General features: G+C 43.0%; 1 protein-coding gene across 1 annotated transcript in view; it reads left to right on the top strand.

Moving 5' to 3' along the window:
* The window catches only part of ntrk3b (neurotrophic tyrosine kinase, receptor, type 3b), a gene marked incomplete at both ends in the record, with an annotated part of 300,643 nt that overhangs the window by 61,804 nt on the left and 219,209 nt on the right, over positions 1–19,630 (top strand). Inside the window, one exon of the mRNA XM_080434874.1 lies at positions 1,933–2,004. Coding sequence (XP_080291000.1) covers positions 1,933–2,004 — 72 coding nt within the window. The remainder of the gene's footprint in view (positions 1–1,932; positions 2,005–19,630) is intronic.

Here is a 19,630-nt window from a genome sequence, read left to right as displayed (position 1 = left end):
CTCCCACTTTTGTTTTTCTCATGTGAGTCGGACTCACCTCTCTTATTCTCTCATTCTCTCGTACTTTTTTCCATCCCCCCACTTTTTCTCCTCTAAATGCTATCCACTTCTGTACCAAATATAGTTTGGTTGAGGCAGGAGATGACATTTGAGGTGGGTTTTCTTAGAGTTACAGTACAACCTGGAATTCAATGGAACGGACATGTCTGTTCAAATCAATAGACAGAGAGAGAGAAATAACACGGCATTCCTCACTCCCCACTCATGGAGCACAGGAGAGACTGAAAGATGATTGACAATGGTTTGGCTTATATCATGGCCAGGTGCCGTAGCTATACAACCCAACATTCTACTACAGTTCACACATGACAAGTGGAATGCCATGTCCAGGCTTCAATTTGTCTGATATATTTGATATTTATGTTATATTAAAAATAAAATATATGTTAACCACATTAACCCTGGCATTCCTATTTTGGGCAAATCTTCAAATGTGAAATATTTTCTACGTATTTCTAGAAGATCTTTCCAATTGTTTTCTTATTTTTATTTAAAAAAAAAGAATCAACAATAGCTGATCTACAGCTCACAATGCGTCACATTGCAATGCGTCGTGAGCTTGTATATCTGCTATTTTCAATACTTTTGTGCGACACTCTTGTATGAAGTGGCATTAACACATTCCATGCCAGAGTTTAATCTCATAATGTACTCACCAGTGCCAGCGTTTTATTGTTGTTTTTTAGTTTTTTTCATGTCGCCACAGACCTCGCTAAATAAGTTAAAAGTGCGCGTTCATTTGGTTCTAAACACACAGCGGATCCGTGAGAAACGGCGAGCGAAAACAGTTTCCAAATCCGTGCCGCCATCTTGAAGCTACAGCCGATCAACGGTAAACAGTGATCAGCGAGGAGAAAAACAACAACCAGAGAAAATCGAGTTTTAAACAGGATCCCAGACAGGAAGCGGATACGATCGAAAAAACCGGAACCCGAATAATTCCGTTTCCGACCGGAAACCGGAAACGGAAATGGATCAAAAAAATTCGGAAAGTGCACCTGGGGCACTTAACATGGGAATCGGCGGTTCGCGTAGATCTACGCGACTGGCACGCTGCGGCTTTAAATAGGTTCGCGTAGATCTACGCGACTGGCATGCAATGTGTTAAGAAGAAAAAAAAAGAAAGGGTTTAGCTCTACAGCAACGAGTAGCTGCTGAGAATGAAGACTGAGTCATATATGAACACAGCCCAACAGAAGGTGAATGACTTCCATTGACAGCTGTGTGTAATGAAGACACTGTGTTACCACACGCCTGCTGTCATCACTGGATCACACTCATCATTGGACACATAAAACACACCCAGGGAGAAACACACACCCACACATGTACACTCAGACACACATGCACACACACACACTCGCACACTCACACACAGAGAGGCTCACACACACACACACACACACACACACACACACACACACACACACACACACACACACACACACACACACACACACACACACACACACACACACACACACACACACACACACACACACACACACACACTGGTTGCTGGTCATTTTGCATGCGATAATCTGCCATGGTGAGAATCATGGGTACGGGAGGGGTGAGCAGCACAGTAGCAAGGTGTTTCACATGTACGAGCATTGTACGAGCCTCCTAAGACGTGCGTGCGTGCGTGCGTGCGTGCGTGCGTGCGTGCGTGCGTGCGTGCGTGCGTGCGTGCGTGCGTGCGTGCGTGCGTGCGTGCGTGCGTGCGTGCGTGCGTGCGTGCGTGCGTGCGTGCGTGCGTGCGTGCGTGCGTGCGTGCGTGCGTGCGTGCGTGCGTGCGTGCGCGTGTGTGTGTGTGTGTGATAGAGACATTTTTATAATACTAATCCTTTGTTTTTCCTCTTTCCATTTCAGAACCATCATGAACTGTAATCTGAAATTGATACAGCCTCGAGCCTTTGCTCAAAATCCACACCTCCGCTACATGTGAGTCACTGATTTCTCTTTTTAATTAACTATATCTATCACATCTCCACAGTCTACACGATTGATAATGATGGTGTGGATGGTGCTTCCACAGCTTAAGAGTCAAATATCTATTTTAATAGATATATTTTGCTCACGCGTGAGTCAGACATCTTGTTGAACATAAATGTCAAAATGTATATATTAAATATAGCTTTAAAAAAGCAAATGGGTCATTAGGTCATTTAGAAACAGGAGTTTAATGCTTTAATCAGGGTCGTGACTAGCACTGTAGAATATCAGGGGCTCAACCTCATAGCCTGTACATTTTGCACACTGCCTTTTAAATTAGACATCATATTTCATAATTAACCTACCCGCTAATCACCGACACACTTCTTGCTACAGCCTGCGGGTGCTAGCTGGGCCCACAGTGAACTGCCAATCACAGAGGAACATACTGTAAACAGTTTAACCCTTTGTTGCCATTTTTTGCAGCAATGTGAATGAGTGGTTTGGATATTTTTAGTGCTTTTCCAAATCTATGCCCATAATGTAGACTCATCAGTTAACTATAAAACTGTGTATTATTTCTATTAATTAGAAGTAAACATTTCTTTTTTTTTGTTGCTGCTCATTCAAAATGTCCTGGACCTGGGCTGCATCACAGTAGCCAGGACGTAGTCACTCCTCTGGCTGTAATAAATGTTTTCAACAATAGCGAAACCAATAATTATAACTGTAAACAATTATACATGGCACTAATAGTAGTGTTTCAGCTAATTTTAGTTAATATCATGATTATACTGAGTACTGTGGTGTTATTGGCCATGATAATCGTACTGTGCAGATATGATACCAGCTCATCCGTATGTGACAGCTGGAGTGTACTGTAGTATTTAAGTAAAGTGCATGATGATGATGTCACCGACAGCTGATTGAGCTGGGAGAAAACATTTCGACTCTGCGTGCACTTCCCCATTGCTTTGAAATGACACTGCCATTAGTGGCTTTCGATGATTGGATGACTATATCTGCCAGTGTCTCTGCCGTAAAGACAGACTTCCATTTAGGCTGAACTAGAATGGAGAAACAAACAATTTGTTCCAAGAAGAGACGAGAAGGACGAGCAACAGGGAGCGAGGGAGAGTTTTGAGGGGAGCAAGATAAAGAACGAGAGAGAGAGAGAGAGAGAGAGAGAGAGAGAGAGAGAGAGAGAGAGGTGTAATTTCTCTAGCAGCTGCTGCTGTGTCTATATGACAGCCTGTTATTAGCCAATTTGCCAGTGATAAACACAGAGGAATGGCATGTCTTTGCCTCTATACATTCAATGCTAGTCAGAGAGAAAGAGGGGCAGGGATACGGTGAGGAAGATGGAGTGGGAGTGAAAGGGAAGGAGATAAAAGGTGGGCAGAGAGAAAGGGCGAAAGAGGTACAGCAGGAGGTGTCACTGGGAAGAGATAGAAGGTAAATGGAGAGGGGAGAGAGAGAGAGAGAGAGAGAGAGAGAGAGAGATAGAGAGAGAGACCCCTGTGGAGATACTTACTTACTGTCCAAGTGAGGTGATTTTCATGTTTTTCTTCAAACCAGCAAGGTCTTTATCAGATCAGTTTCTTGTGTGTGTGTGTGTGTGTGTGTGTGTGTGTGCGTGTGCAACTGTGCGACTGTGCGCTGGCGCACGTGTGAGTTTGACCTCAACTTGTTTATTGTATACTGTAGAGCTGTTAAAGTCTCAAAGAGCTTTTATAGGCTCACATTTAACAAAGGAAACAAACAGCATGCAGCTCCTGTCCTTAGAGACCCTCAATCGGGCAAGGAAAAATTCCCAAGAAAAGAAGAGAAAAATAAGAAAAAAAGATAAGAAGATAAGAAATCTGCTGGAAAGGCTGGTCCTGGGCCAAACAAGAACTGACTTTTAATGACCATTATTCAAAAGTGGGTGTGGCTGTGGCTGTGGCCTTTCACAAAAATGCACATAACTTCTGAACAGATTAACATAACACCACAATTTGTATTAAAATGAAAAAATAAATAATAATAAAGGCCCAGGAAGAGTTGACAATCGGTTCACATGCATCATGAAGTTACTGGCCAAAAGGAGAAGAGGTGTAAGCAATTTTTTTTGTATTCATGTACTTTGATACCAGCCATTTAAAATCACAAGAGCTTTCTTTAGTGGAGCATAACCAATGGCCAGGGGTTAGTACTGCATTAGCACTGTTGAAGTAGTGCTTATACAGTGTTAGCCATTGTAGATAGATGTCCCTTTCACATACTTATCCTGCATCTATTCTGCATGAGTACTGCAGGCAGTTAGGATCAAAGCAATAGATGCAAATTATAATGGAAACAAGAGCAAAACTTGACCCAGTTCCTCTTGGGGATGGAGCCTAAATGAAGCATTAGTACTGTAGCTCAGCACACATGCACTTTCAAATGGGCTTTTCTGCAAACAGATACATCTTTCATAAAGCAGATAGGTGGCGTGGTCCTGTGAATGGCATCTTGTCAGTCCTTGAACAAAACACTCAACTCCTGCTTCCCACTCACTCATTCAAAGTTTCACTGGGTAAAATAATCAACTGACGGCCTTCCCAAAACGTGAATTCACTGTAGATGCTGAGTTGAGTCGATGCTGTACTGACCCAATTCAACAGCAACCTGCAGATTAAAGTTTCATCTAGAGAGCCACAGGAGCAATTACAATGACTACTTCCTCTGATAGATTCAGAGACCAAATATAGAATTATTGCTACTTTTCAGTTGATATCTGCAATTATCTAAAGGAGAAAATAATATATTTTTATTTATTTTAATCTTGAATCTATCTTATATTCATTCATTATTCACCCCAAATTCTCCCTAATAAATGTTCCTGCATTATGGTTACCCATTAGAACCCTCTGGCAGGGTTTGGCCCCATAAAGCATGGTATAGATACACAAAAATCGTGAAACCAGTAATGTGTTGTAGTGGGTTCATAGTTTAGTTTATATGCTGATAAAACATAAAGGGTAACAGAATTGTTGTGATAAGCAGTCTCGAAGAGGTGCGTACAGTACAATAAAGGCAGGTATCTACTTCATATACATATGAAAGACATAAGTGAAGATACTGGTAAAGATGAAAGTTGCAGCCAATTACAAATGGACAAATAAGTAATCCTGTGCTCCTCTCATCTTTCTTTGATCCTCTCTTCACATCTGCAGCTACAAGCACCCGTCCAACGCTGTATCCATCCACGCCCACTACGGCATTCAACTCACACCTCACACACACGCGCACGCAAACACACGCACGCGCGCGCGCGCGCGCACGCACGCACGCACGCACGCACGCACACACACACACACACACACACACACACACACACACACACACACACACACACACACACACACACACACACACACACACACACACACACACACACACACACACACACACACACACATACACCCCTCCTCACGGAGAAGCCTATTGAAATAATTTCCGTCATCAAAAGGCAACCCATAGCAGGGAAACAAGGTCCCGAAGCTTTCAGCTTGTTTGTGCAGATGCAAGCCACCCCCTCCTTTTTCTGTCATTTGAAGGTCCGATGGCGCCTTTGGGTGCGTGTCCTGTGTGTCCCAGCGTGTGTCAAATTAAAGGGCAGCGTCTGGATGGCCGGGCAAGGCTCCCCTCTTTTATTCCAGCATGTCGGAAGGAGACAGCCAATAAATCTAGAGGGAGCCTCGTCACCGAAGGGAGACGAAAGGTCAGTCCCTGTGGGGGAGCTGAAGGGAAGTGGAGAGAGTGTCTCCCTCATTAAATCTTCCTCCCCTACGCCTACGTGAGATGTTTTACTCCCAAATGTCACTTTCACACCGGCTGGCTGAACAGCCAGTGTGAAGACTGGCTCGCTGGCTAACTGGCTGATGACTGACTGACAGGCTGGTTGGTTGATTGATTGACTGACTTAACAATATGTTTATGGTGGGGCACAGAAAAGGCCAGCTATCTAGAATGTCTGTCTGTATGTCTGTCTGTATGTCCCCTGAGTAGACTGACTAAGGAAAGTAGACCAATCACAGGGAATTATACAGCAACGCTGACAATGCTACACCAATCACAGTCTCCACAAAAGTAGACCGTAGGGTGGATGATGATTTACAGGGTCCCCACGGTCATGAAATTCCTGGAAATATTTTGAAATTGAAAAAAAAAAAATCCAGTACTGGAAAAGTTTGGGAATTGATCAAAGGTCCTGGAATTGATCAATGGTCCTGGAAAAATATTTGGCTATGCATTGTTTTTGGCTATTGATTTTGTTAATACAAAACATTTTCATAAACATGTATAACATTACACGAAATATGTAACATAAGTAGTTTTTCGCCGAACGGGCTGTGTGATGGCATATATTATTTAAATAAAATAAGTCATACGGATGCCATAATGAGTCTTCCAGTGAGCTATGCCCTAATTTTGCACGAAATTTTGAATGAAATTGTACTATTCTATATTCGATGCTTTATTTTTGCTACACTGCCTATCTTTGGGCATTCTACATAGGAGTAAGAGACACATTATTGCGCTGAATGATTGTTATATAGGCCTGGAAATTGGGCTAAATATTCTGGAAAAGTTTTGGAAAAGTTTTGGAAATTCATTGCTAAAAATGTGTGGGGACCCTGGATTTAAGCTAGCCTTTTCTCATCTCCGAGGAGAAAAGCCTGGTTATGATCTAATGCAGAGCGTGTCTATAGAGCGGGACTTCCGTCGCATGTACTTCTACGATAGGTCTTATTCGACAAATCACAACACAGGTTTCATGCGCAAGGAATGTAAACAGATCTTTAAAGCCTCAATATAATTTCCTTGGGCAGTACTTCCGCCAAATCACAATACTTCCATTTAGACACTTAATCGGCTAGGTCTCGCCAGCGTGGATTTAAGCATCTCGTCACACCTGGCCTGGGTCAAACTAATTACACTGGGTGTGACTGCACACCTTTTGTGCATTGAGCTAATCGATGTACTCAGGATAAATCAGCCACACTCAGGAGAGCCTCTGGGTTCAATCCGATTTTTATTTTTCTGCTTCCTCACCTCCTATCCGTGACACAGAAATCGATCGCGTTTGATTTAGAGCCCACAAAACTTTTTATCTGCTTGTATTTTAATGATGTTTATTTTAAAAGTCGATTGATGAATGGCCAGAAGTCAGGGTAATTCTTCACACTGCACAGTTCATCGAGAGGAACCACCCGTCCCAACTGACCACTTTTAAGGCAACTCCGCACCAAACAGACTCGTCCAGACTATTGCAGACTACTCCAGACTGCAACAGACTGGTATTCGGTTGGCAAAAGTTGCCATTTAAGTCTGTCAGCCGACTGGCCATTCATGTGCTAATTAGACTTTTAGCGTGCCAGCGTTGCCAGGTCTGCTTATTATAAGCGACTTTGGGCTTGTTTCCCTGCAAAGCCACTTAGGGATGTTCCCAGCGTTTTGTCTTCACTGACGTGCAGTGGTGTAAAGTAACTAGTACATTTACTCAAGTACTGTACTTAAGTACAATTTTGAGGTACTTTTACTTTACTGGAGTATTTCCAATTGTCTATACTTGTACTCCACAACAATTATTTGAAATGTTTAGTTACTAGTTACTTTGCAGATATAAATCATTATGAAACATACATTAACCACTTTAGCCCTATTTTATACTTTTAAGCTATTTGAAAATAGCAGATCTACAAGCTCACAACGTGTTGCGATGCACGCGTTCTGAGCTTGTAGATCTGCTATTTTCAAACATTTTTGTACTTTTACTTTTGGTACTTTAAGTACATTTTTATACCAATACTTTAGTACTTTTACTCAAGTAAATGTTGAATTCCGGACTTTTACTTGTAACAGACTCAGAGTACATCTATTGCATTCAAGCCTGGAATTTCGTCATTTTAGGGGCAAGGCCACTTGGCCTTTGGTGTTGTAATTTTTTGGAGGGCACAAAGGCCCTGCCCGGCCTTCCTGCCAGGGCAGGAAGGCCATCCAAAAAAATAATAAAGATTTTTAAGTCCAAAAATGATTTTTAAGTCCACGGAAATAATGCATTTAACTTGAAGGTTAAGGATGATTGTATTTTAATATATTATAAGAATAGTATAACTATCTGTGAAATATTACCCATTTATTTCACAAAATAATGTGTTGGCAAATGACCAATATTTAGTTATATAGGTCTCAATATGTCACATTCAGCCCTGGACTTCACTGACTGAAGTAGCGGTCACATTAATCACATTAGATTCACAGAATGTATTTTACCCACAAGTTATTTTCATTCAAATGAAATGTGAATGAACTTGCACTAATAATGACTTTAGTTGATTTTTCACTCTTTAAAATATAGTATTTCTTAATTATTAATAATTACAGCTTGTAGATTGGCTATTTTCACGATTTTAAATTGTTTTTAAATAATAATAAAAAAGGAACATACAAGATTTCCACCCGACAGCCATAATATATAGCCAATATATGGTTCTGTATCAGTATATGAGTCCGTTTTTGAAGATTTCATTCTAATTGGCTACTAGCCTGAATATGAATTTCATGAGCCTGGGTAGGTCACCCTGGCTTGGCGGAGATATGCCCTGTAGCACACTCCGCACAGCAGCAGCAGCAGCAGCAGCAGCAGCAGGTGAAAGCAATTCACTTAATTGCTCGTTCTCTCTCCCTCTTTCCGTCGCTCTTTCTCTCTCAATCTTTCACTCTCCCTTTTTTCTCTCCCTCTGTCTCTCCCTCTTTCTTTCTTTCCTTCTCTCTCTGCCGCTTTTTACCTCCCTCTTTCTCCCTCCCTCCGTTTCTCTCTCCGTCTCTCTCCCTTTCTTTCTCCCTCCCGCTTTCTCCGTTCCTCTCTCTCCCTCGCTCCTGGTATCTCCCTCTGTCTCACCCACTTTCTCTCTGTCTTCCTCCCCTCTCTCTTTCTCTTTCTCTCCCCTCCTCTCTCTCTTTCCCTCTCTCTCTCTCTTTCTCCCCCCTCTTTCTCTCCCCCTCTACCACTCTTCCTCTGTCACTATCTCCCTGCTTTACGAGCCTATTCATGCAATGCTTGAACTCCCACTCAGGAGGACATGTTTACATACTTGCGCATTACATATTTATACATAAACACGGATGCATGTGACTCCGTCACTGGACAAATTTACACACCTGCTCCCAATCACCACAGCGCAAAAGTAGGGCAAATCAATCAATCTCTCTCTCTCTGGGAGCAACAACAAGAAACAGTGAATGTAGGTTTTCATAGACATGGTCGCTTGTTTCTCTCACATAATCTGGCAACACCGACAGCCCTCTGTTGTCACTGCCACTGCGCTACCAGTCGGCTAAAAAGCTGAACATGTTCGGTCGGCTCTGGGTCGGCCGAAAAGGTCCCGACGGACCCCCCGACGGACCCCTAACCGACTGGCCGACGCTTCCCGAAGCCAATTCGGCCCAAAATCGGGCCGACTCAGATTGGTCTGGAGAGGGCTTTAGAGGTCTGATAGAGTGCAAGTGTTTCACTTGATTAAACTGTCTGGAAGCGACATGCTGAAATTTGCTATTTTCCTCTGAAAAATAGTAGTCAAAGCAGTTGAAGCAGTTAATTGTAATTAGTAGTAGTTTCACATTGCAGATCCTACTGCTAAGCTCTCTTTAGCACATCAGCACATCATTGCTGCTTCATTCCCAATTTCCTAAAGTGTACACCTAGTATTATGCTATCCATAGCTACAGATTGCTCTGGGAAGCCATGCTGTTTTTAGACCCTGTCTTCTTTACTGTTTTTGAGGCTTGTCTTCTTTATTAGACAGTACAGTTTCTGCCCGACAGTGACAAATTATGCACATTTGCTAGAGAGCTAGGGTGAGATGACTTGACTTCTAAGTTCTAACACAAATAATGAGCTGGATTTAAATTGTCATGATTAGGTCTGTGTCACTGGACACGGTTACTTGCACACAATAATGTGATAGTTTGAGTAAGCTCTATACACGCCTATGCAAAAAGAGATATTTATTTTAAAGAAAGCATAGTCATGTTTTCCCACGGAATACAGACTAGCCATTCTGTTGGAGATCTTGTGAATATGTCAGTTTAATACTGTATGTCAATATACGGTACTTCCATCCAGCGGTGATGTGTGGGTTATGGTCGACTGACGAGATATCAAGGGGTGGCTGCACATTAAAAGTACTCTTTAAGTTAAATTGTCACTGAGGATTGTGCCATGCGGGTGCTGGCAAAAGAGTTAGACACAATAAATATCTTCAAGCATATTGCGCTTGCATCTCTTTTTCTCTTAGAGAGAGAGAGAAAGAGAGATTTCTTATTAATAGCTGATTTGTTTTGATTCAACTTTTTGTCATTTCAGCAAATGAAAGGTCAGCCGTTTCTTTTTAGCTTGCTTATAGATTAGGCCTATACTGAATGTGTTTTTGTGCCTCTCTCCGTGGTGCTGAATAAGCACATCGCCAGGGGGCATATAAATACAAAGCCTGCAGGTTGTGCATGGATAATCTAATCACAAAAAGTACCACTTAGGCCTACTGTAAAGTCACATTCAAAGAAGTGCCAAGAAGTGCCTATACTTTTCCAAAACACTGTGACCCGCCTTCATTTCAGGCCATGACCCCCAAAATAATTATATTTAAACTGGGGACCCCCCCATCCTGACAAGCACTTGGAATTGTAGGAGTTGAGGCATTCAATTTAGTTTGACTCGGTTCCACAGATAAATACTGTGAAAATAGTCAATCTACAAGCTCACAACGCCTCGCATTGCGAGGCGTTGTGAGCTTGTAGATCGGCTATTTTCACAATATTTGGCCAATGTTTGATCAGTTTTTATAGTATAGTTTGATGATTACTTTTGATGCAATACTGGTCTTTTTATTACCATTATTACCGTCCTCGGCTCACTGCGCTCCTCGGGAAATCTCGCGAGACGCGAGATTTCACGCGAGAGGAAAACATTCACGTCGCTGACCATGAACGCCAGCTCGTGAGTGATAAACAGTGCATGTGAAAGTATCAGGAGACACCATGAGGAGGATTTGTGGGAAAAAAAAGAAGTTTGGAGCTGTGGAATTAGGCGATTTTCACTGAGCCACGCGCCTCCCACTATTCCAATGGTGGGGGTCGACCAGACTCACAGACAGGGGGATCGCTGGAAAAACTCAACGCCACTTCATACCTCGGTGAGTGAGTATCGACACATCAAAGATAACACTTTAAAAAGGTCTAAAAAGTCCTTAAATTGTCACTTCGCTGACATCTTGGGTCCCCCCAAAAATCATATTGGGACCCACAGGTTGAGAGCCACTGATTAAGACCTACTGGAGTCATGCAGCCGACCAAGATGAACGTTTTAAACTGATCATCCACACTAGTGTGCCAATACATTCTTCTGGGCTATGAGATCTCTCTTTGAAACAGCTCCTTTTTGGTATTCCCAATGAGACTTCCAAAGAGTGTTTCTTATCTACACGTTTCTTATCGTTACTGTTAATTTACCCTTTTGAAACTCTGAATGTGTAGAAATGGGGTCCATTTAGTCCAGTTAAATTAAAAAAAAAAATGTATGAGAGCATGTACAGTATGGTTACCTGGGTGGCACTTGTCTGTTGCATCTACCGTCTTAATGCTGCACACAGGTCCTTGAGGTCCCATTTGTACACTCCTCAGTGTTAATTAACATAGAGGATTTGACTGTGCAGTACCCCTACCTTTACCTGACCCCTGTACTATTATGTCATGTACTACAGTAGCTGGCAATACTGTTGAGTCATTACTGTGTGTTTTTGCTACAGTATACTGTGTGTGTGTGTGTGTGTGTGTGTGTGTGTGTGTGTGTGTGTGTGTGTGTGTGTGTGTGTGTGTGTGTGTGTGCGTATGCACGCACGCACGCACGCACGCACGCACGCACGCACGCACGCACGCACGCACGCACGCACGCACGCACGCACGCACGCACGCACGCACGCACGCACGCACGCACGCACGCACACACACACTGACTAGACACACACACTCACACACAGTGTTGTGTGAGCTTGGCCTCTCTGTGCTCTGTGTGTGGGCGCCAGCGCTAACGCTAGGACTTTCTAGAGCGTGGTAGATTGGAGGTTGGTGTTGGATAAAGGTTGACTGGATCCTGCTGGTTATCCTCTCATTTCCTACCACCCACTGATACACACACGCACACATGCTCTCACTCACACACGCACTCACAGACCAAAGCTAAAGGTATTTGGATCTGCGGGATAACTGCCAATGCATGTAGGGTGTGTGCATTCAAGTCTGTGCACTTCTGTGTTTGTGTGACTGTGTGTACACTCACAGTTTGAGTAAAGGAGCAAACTTGAGGATTTTTTTCTTCACTTTCTAGACACACGCACGCACGCACGCACGCACGCACGCACGCACGCACGCACGCACGCACGCACGCACGCACGCACGCACGCACGCACGCACGCACGCACGCACGCACGCACGCACACACGCACGCACGCACGCACTCATGCTCGCACGCACACACACACACACACACACACACACACACACACACACACACACACACACACACACACACCATCAGGCACCACAACTAATGGTGGTTTCTCCCACACTGTGATTTCCTGTAGTGCATCATGGGAGATGACGTTTTTTTTTACCCACTCTGTAACATAATCAGAGACGTGTGTGTGTGTGTGTGTGTGTGTGTGTGTGTGTGTGTGTGTGTGTGTGTGTGTGTGTGTGTGTGTGTGTGTGTGTGTGTGTGTGTGTGTGTGTGTGTGTGTGTGTGTGTGTGTGTGTGTGTGTGTGTGTGTGTTTGTGTGCACGCGCACGTACACAGCCTTTCTTACTACGTCTCGAGGTGTCTGCCGATTGTTCTGTCTAATATATAGTCTACTACTGCCTGAATGTATGTGCTGCAGTGTTTGGTTGTACTACTGTAAGTCCTGTATGTCCATGTAGTTTAATGCTCCATGTAGTTTTGTGGTAGTTCTGTTTTATGTTGGTAGTTCTGTAGTATATTGGTAGGCCATGCTAATCATTTGGTTAGTTGGCACTGCTCACTGTGCCATTGAAATTTGACCTTTGGCCAAGTACTTATAATCAGTTTATCCTTGATTCCAAATGGATGTTTGTGCCAAATGTCATGAAATTCCCTCAAGGCGTTCTTGAGATATCGCGCTCACAAGGTTGGGACGGACAGACAGATTAACGGACGAACAACGCAAAAACATAAAGCCTCTGGCACAGCTATCTGCCGGCAGAGGCATAAAAACTGCAACTCATTAACATAGTATTATCCAGAAGAGGGAAAAGTAGCTTGGTCAGGCCCAGTTACACAGGGCAACATATGACAGTTGATAATTTAGCAGTCGTTGAGGCTTTTGGAAGAACAAACAAGCAGCTCATATTGATTCTGCACGCATCCATGAATTCATACTGGGTTCAAATTTACATTCCATCCTTAGCCAAATAGTCAGCAAACCCCTGGGAGCTAGGATACGCTGGGATAATCTCACTGTAAACATAAACAGGAGGACTCTGTCACCTTGTGATACTGCTGCGAGGGAGACAAGCTGTCTGTCTGTCTGTCTGTCTGTCTGTCTGTCTGTCTGTCTGTCTGTCTGTCTGTCTGTCCGAATGTATCTCTAATGTACAGTATGTATGTGCCCACTTAAAAAAATTATATGTAATTTCAGGAATATTTATTACACAGTACAATGACTAAAGCAAAGTACAGAGGTCAATGTAGGGAATCTTTTATCCTTTTTTTGCGGGGGAGGGGGGTTCTAAATGAACACCACCAATCATGCTCGCTGGAGTGCTCTGGTGCACTACTGCTGGGAGTTTAACCCACATCTCTGAGATGGTGGGTGGGCAAGCGAGCGAACGGTTTACCTCTATGCCACCGGACACCCCTACAGCTGGGTTATATTTTTAACTGTTTCCTTTGCACTCAATCTTTTTCCTCCACATTTCCCCAGTGCTTTTGTGTCGGTCAATATGCCCTCTGCTAGTGGCTTTTATCTATAGAAAGTTCTCTGAATACGAAGACAGTATAATGCAGGCAGAATTATGTATCTCAATATTGGTCCTAAATATTGCAATTGTGTTTATCCTGCAATATGTTAACATTAAAAAATAAAACATTTGAGAAGCAGAATTAATGCTAATGGTTAGAATGTGCTTAGTGAAGATGTAATGAGAAATGTCCTTTCTACTTGATTTGACCGACTAAGGTTCTGCACTACACCTAAATATTAAGAAAGCTTTCATTTTTGCAAAACTTTTGCTGCAACAGAAACTCCAGCCTCTTGAGATATGGATATTGCAATGCTTATTGTGATGTTGCTCTATTTGTGATAACCTGTAGCCGTAGTAGCAAAGCAGTTTCTTATGAAATAATTGCACAGAGCCTAGATACTGTGGATCGTAGCTATAATACATAGTACAGCTGCTCCTAATTAGTGCTTCTAGTCCTCTGTTCCATGTAATGGCTTTAGGAATATAACTATTCCACAATCTCCGAATGCTATATAGAGTCTGGAACTACACCTCCCGAAATCCGAGGAAGGAAGCTGTCATCTGTTTGTCATTTCCGTTCACGAAAATATATTTTAAAATATCTTTACATTTTATTTTTTAATTTTCATTTCTGCTACTAGCTAAGCAGCATGCTATTTATGCTTCTATGATTTTGATTTATATTAGGATATATTTGTGCGACTGTAAAGACGAAAGGGAAGTGGGGAGGAGGCTTCACATCCGCTTTATCGCTTGATCATTTTTCAGAGCTTCCGTGCTCCAGACTGTATGACCGGAAGCATTTGAAGATTATGGGAGACAACAGTCTGGCTCACGAGTCACGAGACTATTCTGGATGTTAAGCTGCTGCGCTTCCTCTGATCCCTTCCTTGGCTGTGGGTGCTCAGCTACAGTCAATACTAAACTTAAAACTAATAATAATAATACAACATAATGAAAAAATAACAGAGGAGGAAATAGCGGCACTCCAAAGAATAAAAATGCAAAACTGCTGGCCCAGATGCACTTTTTTTAATTATATAACAGATATACCGGTGTATATTTTATTACTGCTGCTCTACATAAAGTTCATAATGTACATCATGTTCATATAATGCATTATGGCATGAACCTTCACCTTCAGATCATTGAATCAAAAAAATCCTCTTTTTATATTACATACAGTCATCTTCACCTATGTGGGGAAAATGTACAGAATGCATTCACCAATAGAAAGGTATCAGCATAAATAATGACAGAGATAAAAAAAATATCCTTCAAATAAAAACATATCGAATCAGCATAGACACTAACATCATCAAGGAACCACATTCCACACACAGTCGATGTCTATTCAATGTAGGCTCCAGGACCCATACAAAGAACACAGCATACCGATAGTGTAAATATCTAATCTATATCTACAAGCTCATAACGTGTTGCAGTGTTACACGTTATGTTTGTAAAGGTGTTTGAATTTTGTTGCTCAAATCAGGTACTGTACGCCAGGGCTTAAGTCAATAAGCTGTGTGTGTGTGTGTGTGGGGGGGGTGTGTGTGTGTGTGTGTGTGTGTGTGTGTGTGTGTGTGTGTGTGTGTGTGTGTGTGTGTGTGTGTGTGTGTGTGTGTGTGTGTGTGTGTGTGTGTGAGAGTGAGAGTGTGAGTGTGTGTGTATGCGTGTGTGCGCACATAATATAACAATCATAAAATTCACAAGAAATACTTTGAGCCTGAGTTATTGAATAGATTCAGGCTGTGTGTGTGTGTGTGTGTGTGTGTGTGTGTGTGTGTGTGTGTGTGTGTGTGTGTGTGTGTGTGTGTGTGTGTGTGTGTGTGTGTGTGTGTGTGTGTGTGTGTGTGTGTGTGTGTGTGTGTGGTGGGTGGGTGGGTGGGTGGGTGGGTGGGTGGGTGTGTGTGTGTGTGTCCATGCATGCGTGTGTGTTAGTGTATAAAATTCACAACAGATACTTTTTTTGAGACAGGCTATGTGTGCGTGCATGTGTGCGTGTGTGTGTGTGCGTGTGCGTGTGCGTGTGCGTGTGTGTGCGTGCGTGTGTGTGTTACCCTGAGCTGCCAGTCAGAGCTGCTTTAGGGTCTTAATTACTTTCCTTGCTGCGTTCAATCAATGCCTGAGCTACATGGGGCGGGAGTGATGCATGGGCGTGAAAATACTCTGACATATTTCACATTAATATTGAGCGCTAATGCAGCATTTATGAAGCAGCATAGTCTCTGTCAGTCTGCACTAATAAGACATGAAACAACGTGTGGCAGAGCAATAGAAGGACTGAAAGATGTAGACGTTCAGAGAGAGGTAGGACATACGGGTTGACAGACAGACTGACAGTCAGACAGACATACAGAGACGTACAGTAATTGTGCAGACAGGTTGCCAGACGGACACATGCTCTATACAGACAGACAGGCTAGCAGACAGACACGTAGCATTGCTGCCGGGCAGAAACCTCATATATCCATAACTCAACTTTTTATGTTTTCTATTTTCATTTTGTGAAAGTGTATAGTGTGTCAGTGGGTTTTATAAATACTGAACCAATGATAGGTATTAACAAGAGCTTGTGACTAGTAAGTAATAACCACATTGGATCCATTCGAACACAGGTTCTCTTTTTTCTTTCTTTTTTTTTCTTTTCTTTCTTTTTCCTGAAAGGTTTTGGACATACAAGGTTTCCACCCAGCAGCTATGATAGGGTGATATTTTTGGGAAAGAGATGAGCCTGCCAATAGTGTGGTGGTTGGGGGCGTGGCAACTGATTATTTTCCCTAACAGAGATGGGTGGACTTCCCATGGCGCACTGGCGAGATTGGATGAGGTGGAATATTCAGTGGGTGTGTTGCAGGTGGATTCAATCATGACCAATCAAATGATCAATTTTCATTACCTTTAAGTGCATACTGGTACTTTTAACAGTCATGGAAGACTAGCCTTGGAAACACAATTTCTTCCTAGAGCAAAGGAAGAAACATGCAGTTAATATGTCTGGCACTGTTCCTATGAGAAGCAATTCCCCATCTAAAGCCCAGCTCATAGTGAGAGACTCATGACAAAATGTACCACAGAGAGGCACAGGTGGCCATTAAACTTCACAATGCTTAGGGGGCATTTAATCGAGTGGATTGGCATAGTGGATCGGCTTATATATTGTTGCTGTCGGTTGGAAACCTTGTATGTCCAAAACCGTTAATCTACAATTAGTTGATTTAGCATCGATGTCAGTTTATGTACTTTAATCCTATATATATTGGCTATTTGAAAATTGCTGCTCTACAAGCAACATAATTGTCGGTCCTTGACATAAACAAGGTTTTGGTATGTTGAGTATGTTTGAGTACCCTGGGCAGTCTACTGAACTCTCCATCCCATGTCCCATGAAGCCTCCCTATTCTGGGCATGCCATCATAGGGTAACTTTAGGCAAAAATAGTAGATCTACAAGTTCATAATACATTGCAATGCGACACATTGTGAGCTTGTAGATTTATTATTATTTTTTATCCCTCGATTTTGTAACCCTTTTTTCACCCGGTGCCAATTTACTAAGTGATCCTGGGCACTACACTCCCCCCACCAGCCTAGGGAGGCCAGGGCCAAGCTCATGCCTCCTTCAATGCATGAGAGCCAACTAACCTTCTTGTCACCTGACGGGGGAGTTTCCCTGGTTGGACGTAGCGCGTGGAAGGAACACGTTATTCCAACCAGTTCCCTTCCCCTCCATCAGGCGCCCCGGCTGACCAGGGGGAGGCAGTATAGTGACCAGGATTACTACATGTTTTTGTGAGGGTATTAACTACCCTAGGAGACACGGGGAGAACATGCAAACTCCACACAGAGTAGGCCCTTTCGCCAACCCCACCTAGGGTATGGGCGCTGGTGACGCGGAGGAGAAGACACAGCGTCCCCGGCGGGAATCGAACCCAGGACCTTCTAGCTGTGAGGCGACAGCGCTACCGACTGCGCCACCGTGCCCCCGCTTGTAGATTTTCTAGACTATTTTCGGGTTTGGTTTAGAGCAATCTGGGAACCCATCGCCAAATAAAAAGGAAAAACAGCGCCCTCTGCTGTTTTTTACTCTTTCACTTGGCTCTGGGGGGAGCTAAATGGAGCACCCGTGCGCAAGGAAACCGGGGTTTTTGGTCTGCCCTCAGCTCCACTTCCGGTGGTGCGCTTATGTTTTCATTCCCACTAACAATATTTCTACACGGAACACTAACACCACTTCTCTCAGAGAACATGGATCGTTTTGGTTATAAGCCCACTTGTTTCTATGATGAAAGAGCAAGTTAAAATGTGAATATCTTTCCGTGGTTTTGTCTCCTTCGAGGACGCTATTGTTAAATGAGTTTCAGCTTGTTTTCAGTGGGAAGCGAGAGCAGACAGTAAAGCCCGCCCATTACATTTGATTGGGTAAAGCGCGGCCTGCTTCCTGATCTGAAGGCACGCCCACTTGTAGGCCAGTGCGTACACGTTATGACGAACTCCCCCGACAGATTCAAGCGGACTGGTTAAACATTACATACAGTAAGTACTGTAAGAAACAAAAAGGTTATTTCTATTATTAATAATGGTTCTGTACTACTGTTTAATCATTAATTATTATTTGCTATGTTTTTGTAGTAGTATTCTTTATAGGAGTTCGACAATCTACAATTTGCTTTAATTACTTGCGTGGGCATGGCTCATTTACAAGGATAAGAGTATTATGTCACACAGGTTAAATGTTGAAATATTCAATGTCAAACTTAATTGAAAAGTTAATTGATATCTACCGTTAAGTGGCAAGATTGATCAGCATGGAGCTAGTGCCCGAGGAAGATGGATGTGGAGAAATAGTTTTCTCTCTGCAATCACAAACGCATCACAGTGCAATTAAATTGCAAAAGTTTGAAGAACTATGTTCTATGCTTCCAGCAACATCTTTTTAGTTTTAAGAAATGAGGAATAAATCGTTATCTCTGGCCTCGGGAACTACGTTTTGTCTACAGCATACTTTCTCTGGATTTAGACAGATTTTAAAAGAAATTATAATGAGAATGGACTGAGTCAGAGACCACATCCACAAAAAATGGCAAGGACAAGGTTTGTTTTGATTTTGCCATTACATGCACCAGAAGAAACAGTGCACTGATGAGCTGGGCTATGTGTTAGTATATGTCTAGCTGACCAATCAGTAAGCCTTTCATGAATTAGAAACATACAGTGTATGGACCTTATGCCTTCAATGTTCTCTTGACAGTTTTGTAGGATACAAGCATTTAACCGTTACTGTGTTATTAGAATGCATTAACACCAAAATTGCAGTGTGCTGCTGATTTGCAAACGATACGCCCCCTACTGTGCCTGTCCTCCCAGCAAGTACACGCAGGCGAGGGAAAACATGCCACCGTGCCTCAGGAAATTGTCAATTCGCCCATACCCCGAGCACCTCACGCCAATATGCCTCAATGCCTGCCCCAAAATAGGCCACATAGAGGGACATACAGATAAGACACGATGACAGACAGGCTGACTGAATGACAAAGCAGATGGACCGAGAGAGGGAGAAGATGAAGTGACGT

This window comes from Gymnoscopelus braueri (genome assembly GCF_963280865.1).
Source record: "Gymnoscopelus braueri genome assembly, chromosome: 1".
Taxonomy (NCBI): Eukaryota; Metazoa; Chordata; class Actinopteri; order Myctophiformes; family Myctophidae; genus Gymnoscopelus; species Gymnoscopelus braueri.
This window is presented reverse-complemented; position numbering and strand designations above follow the sequence as displayed.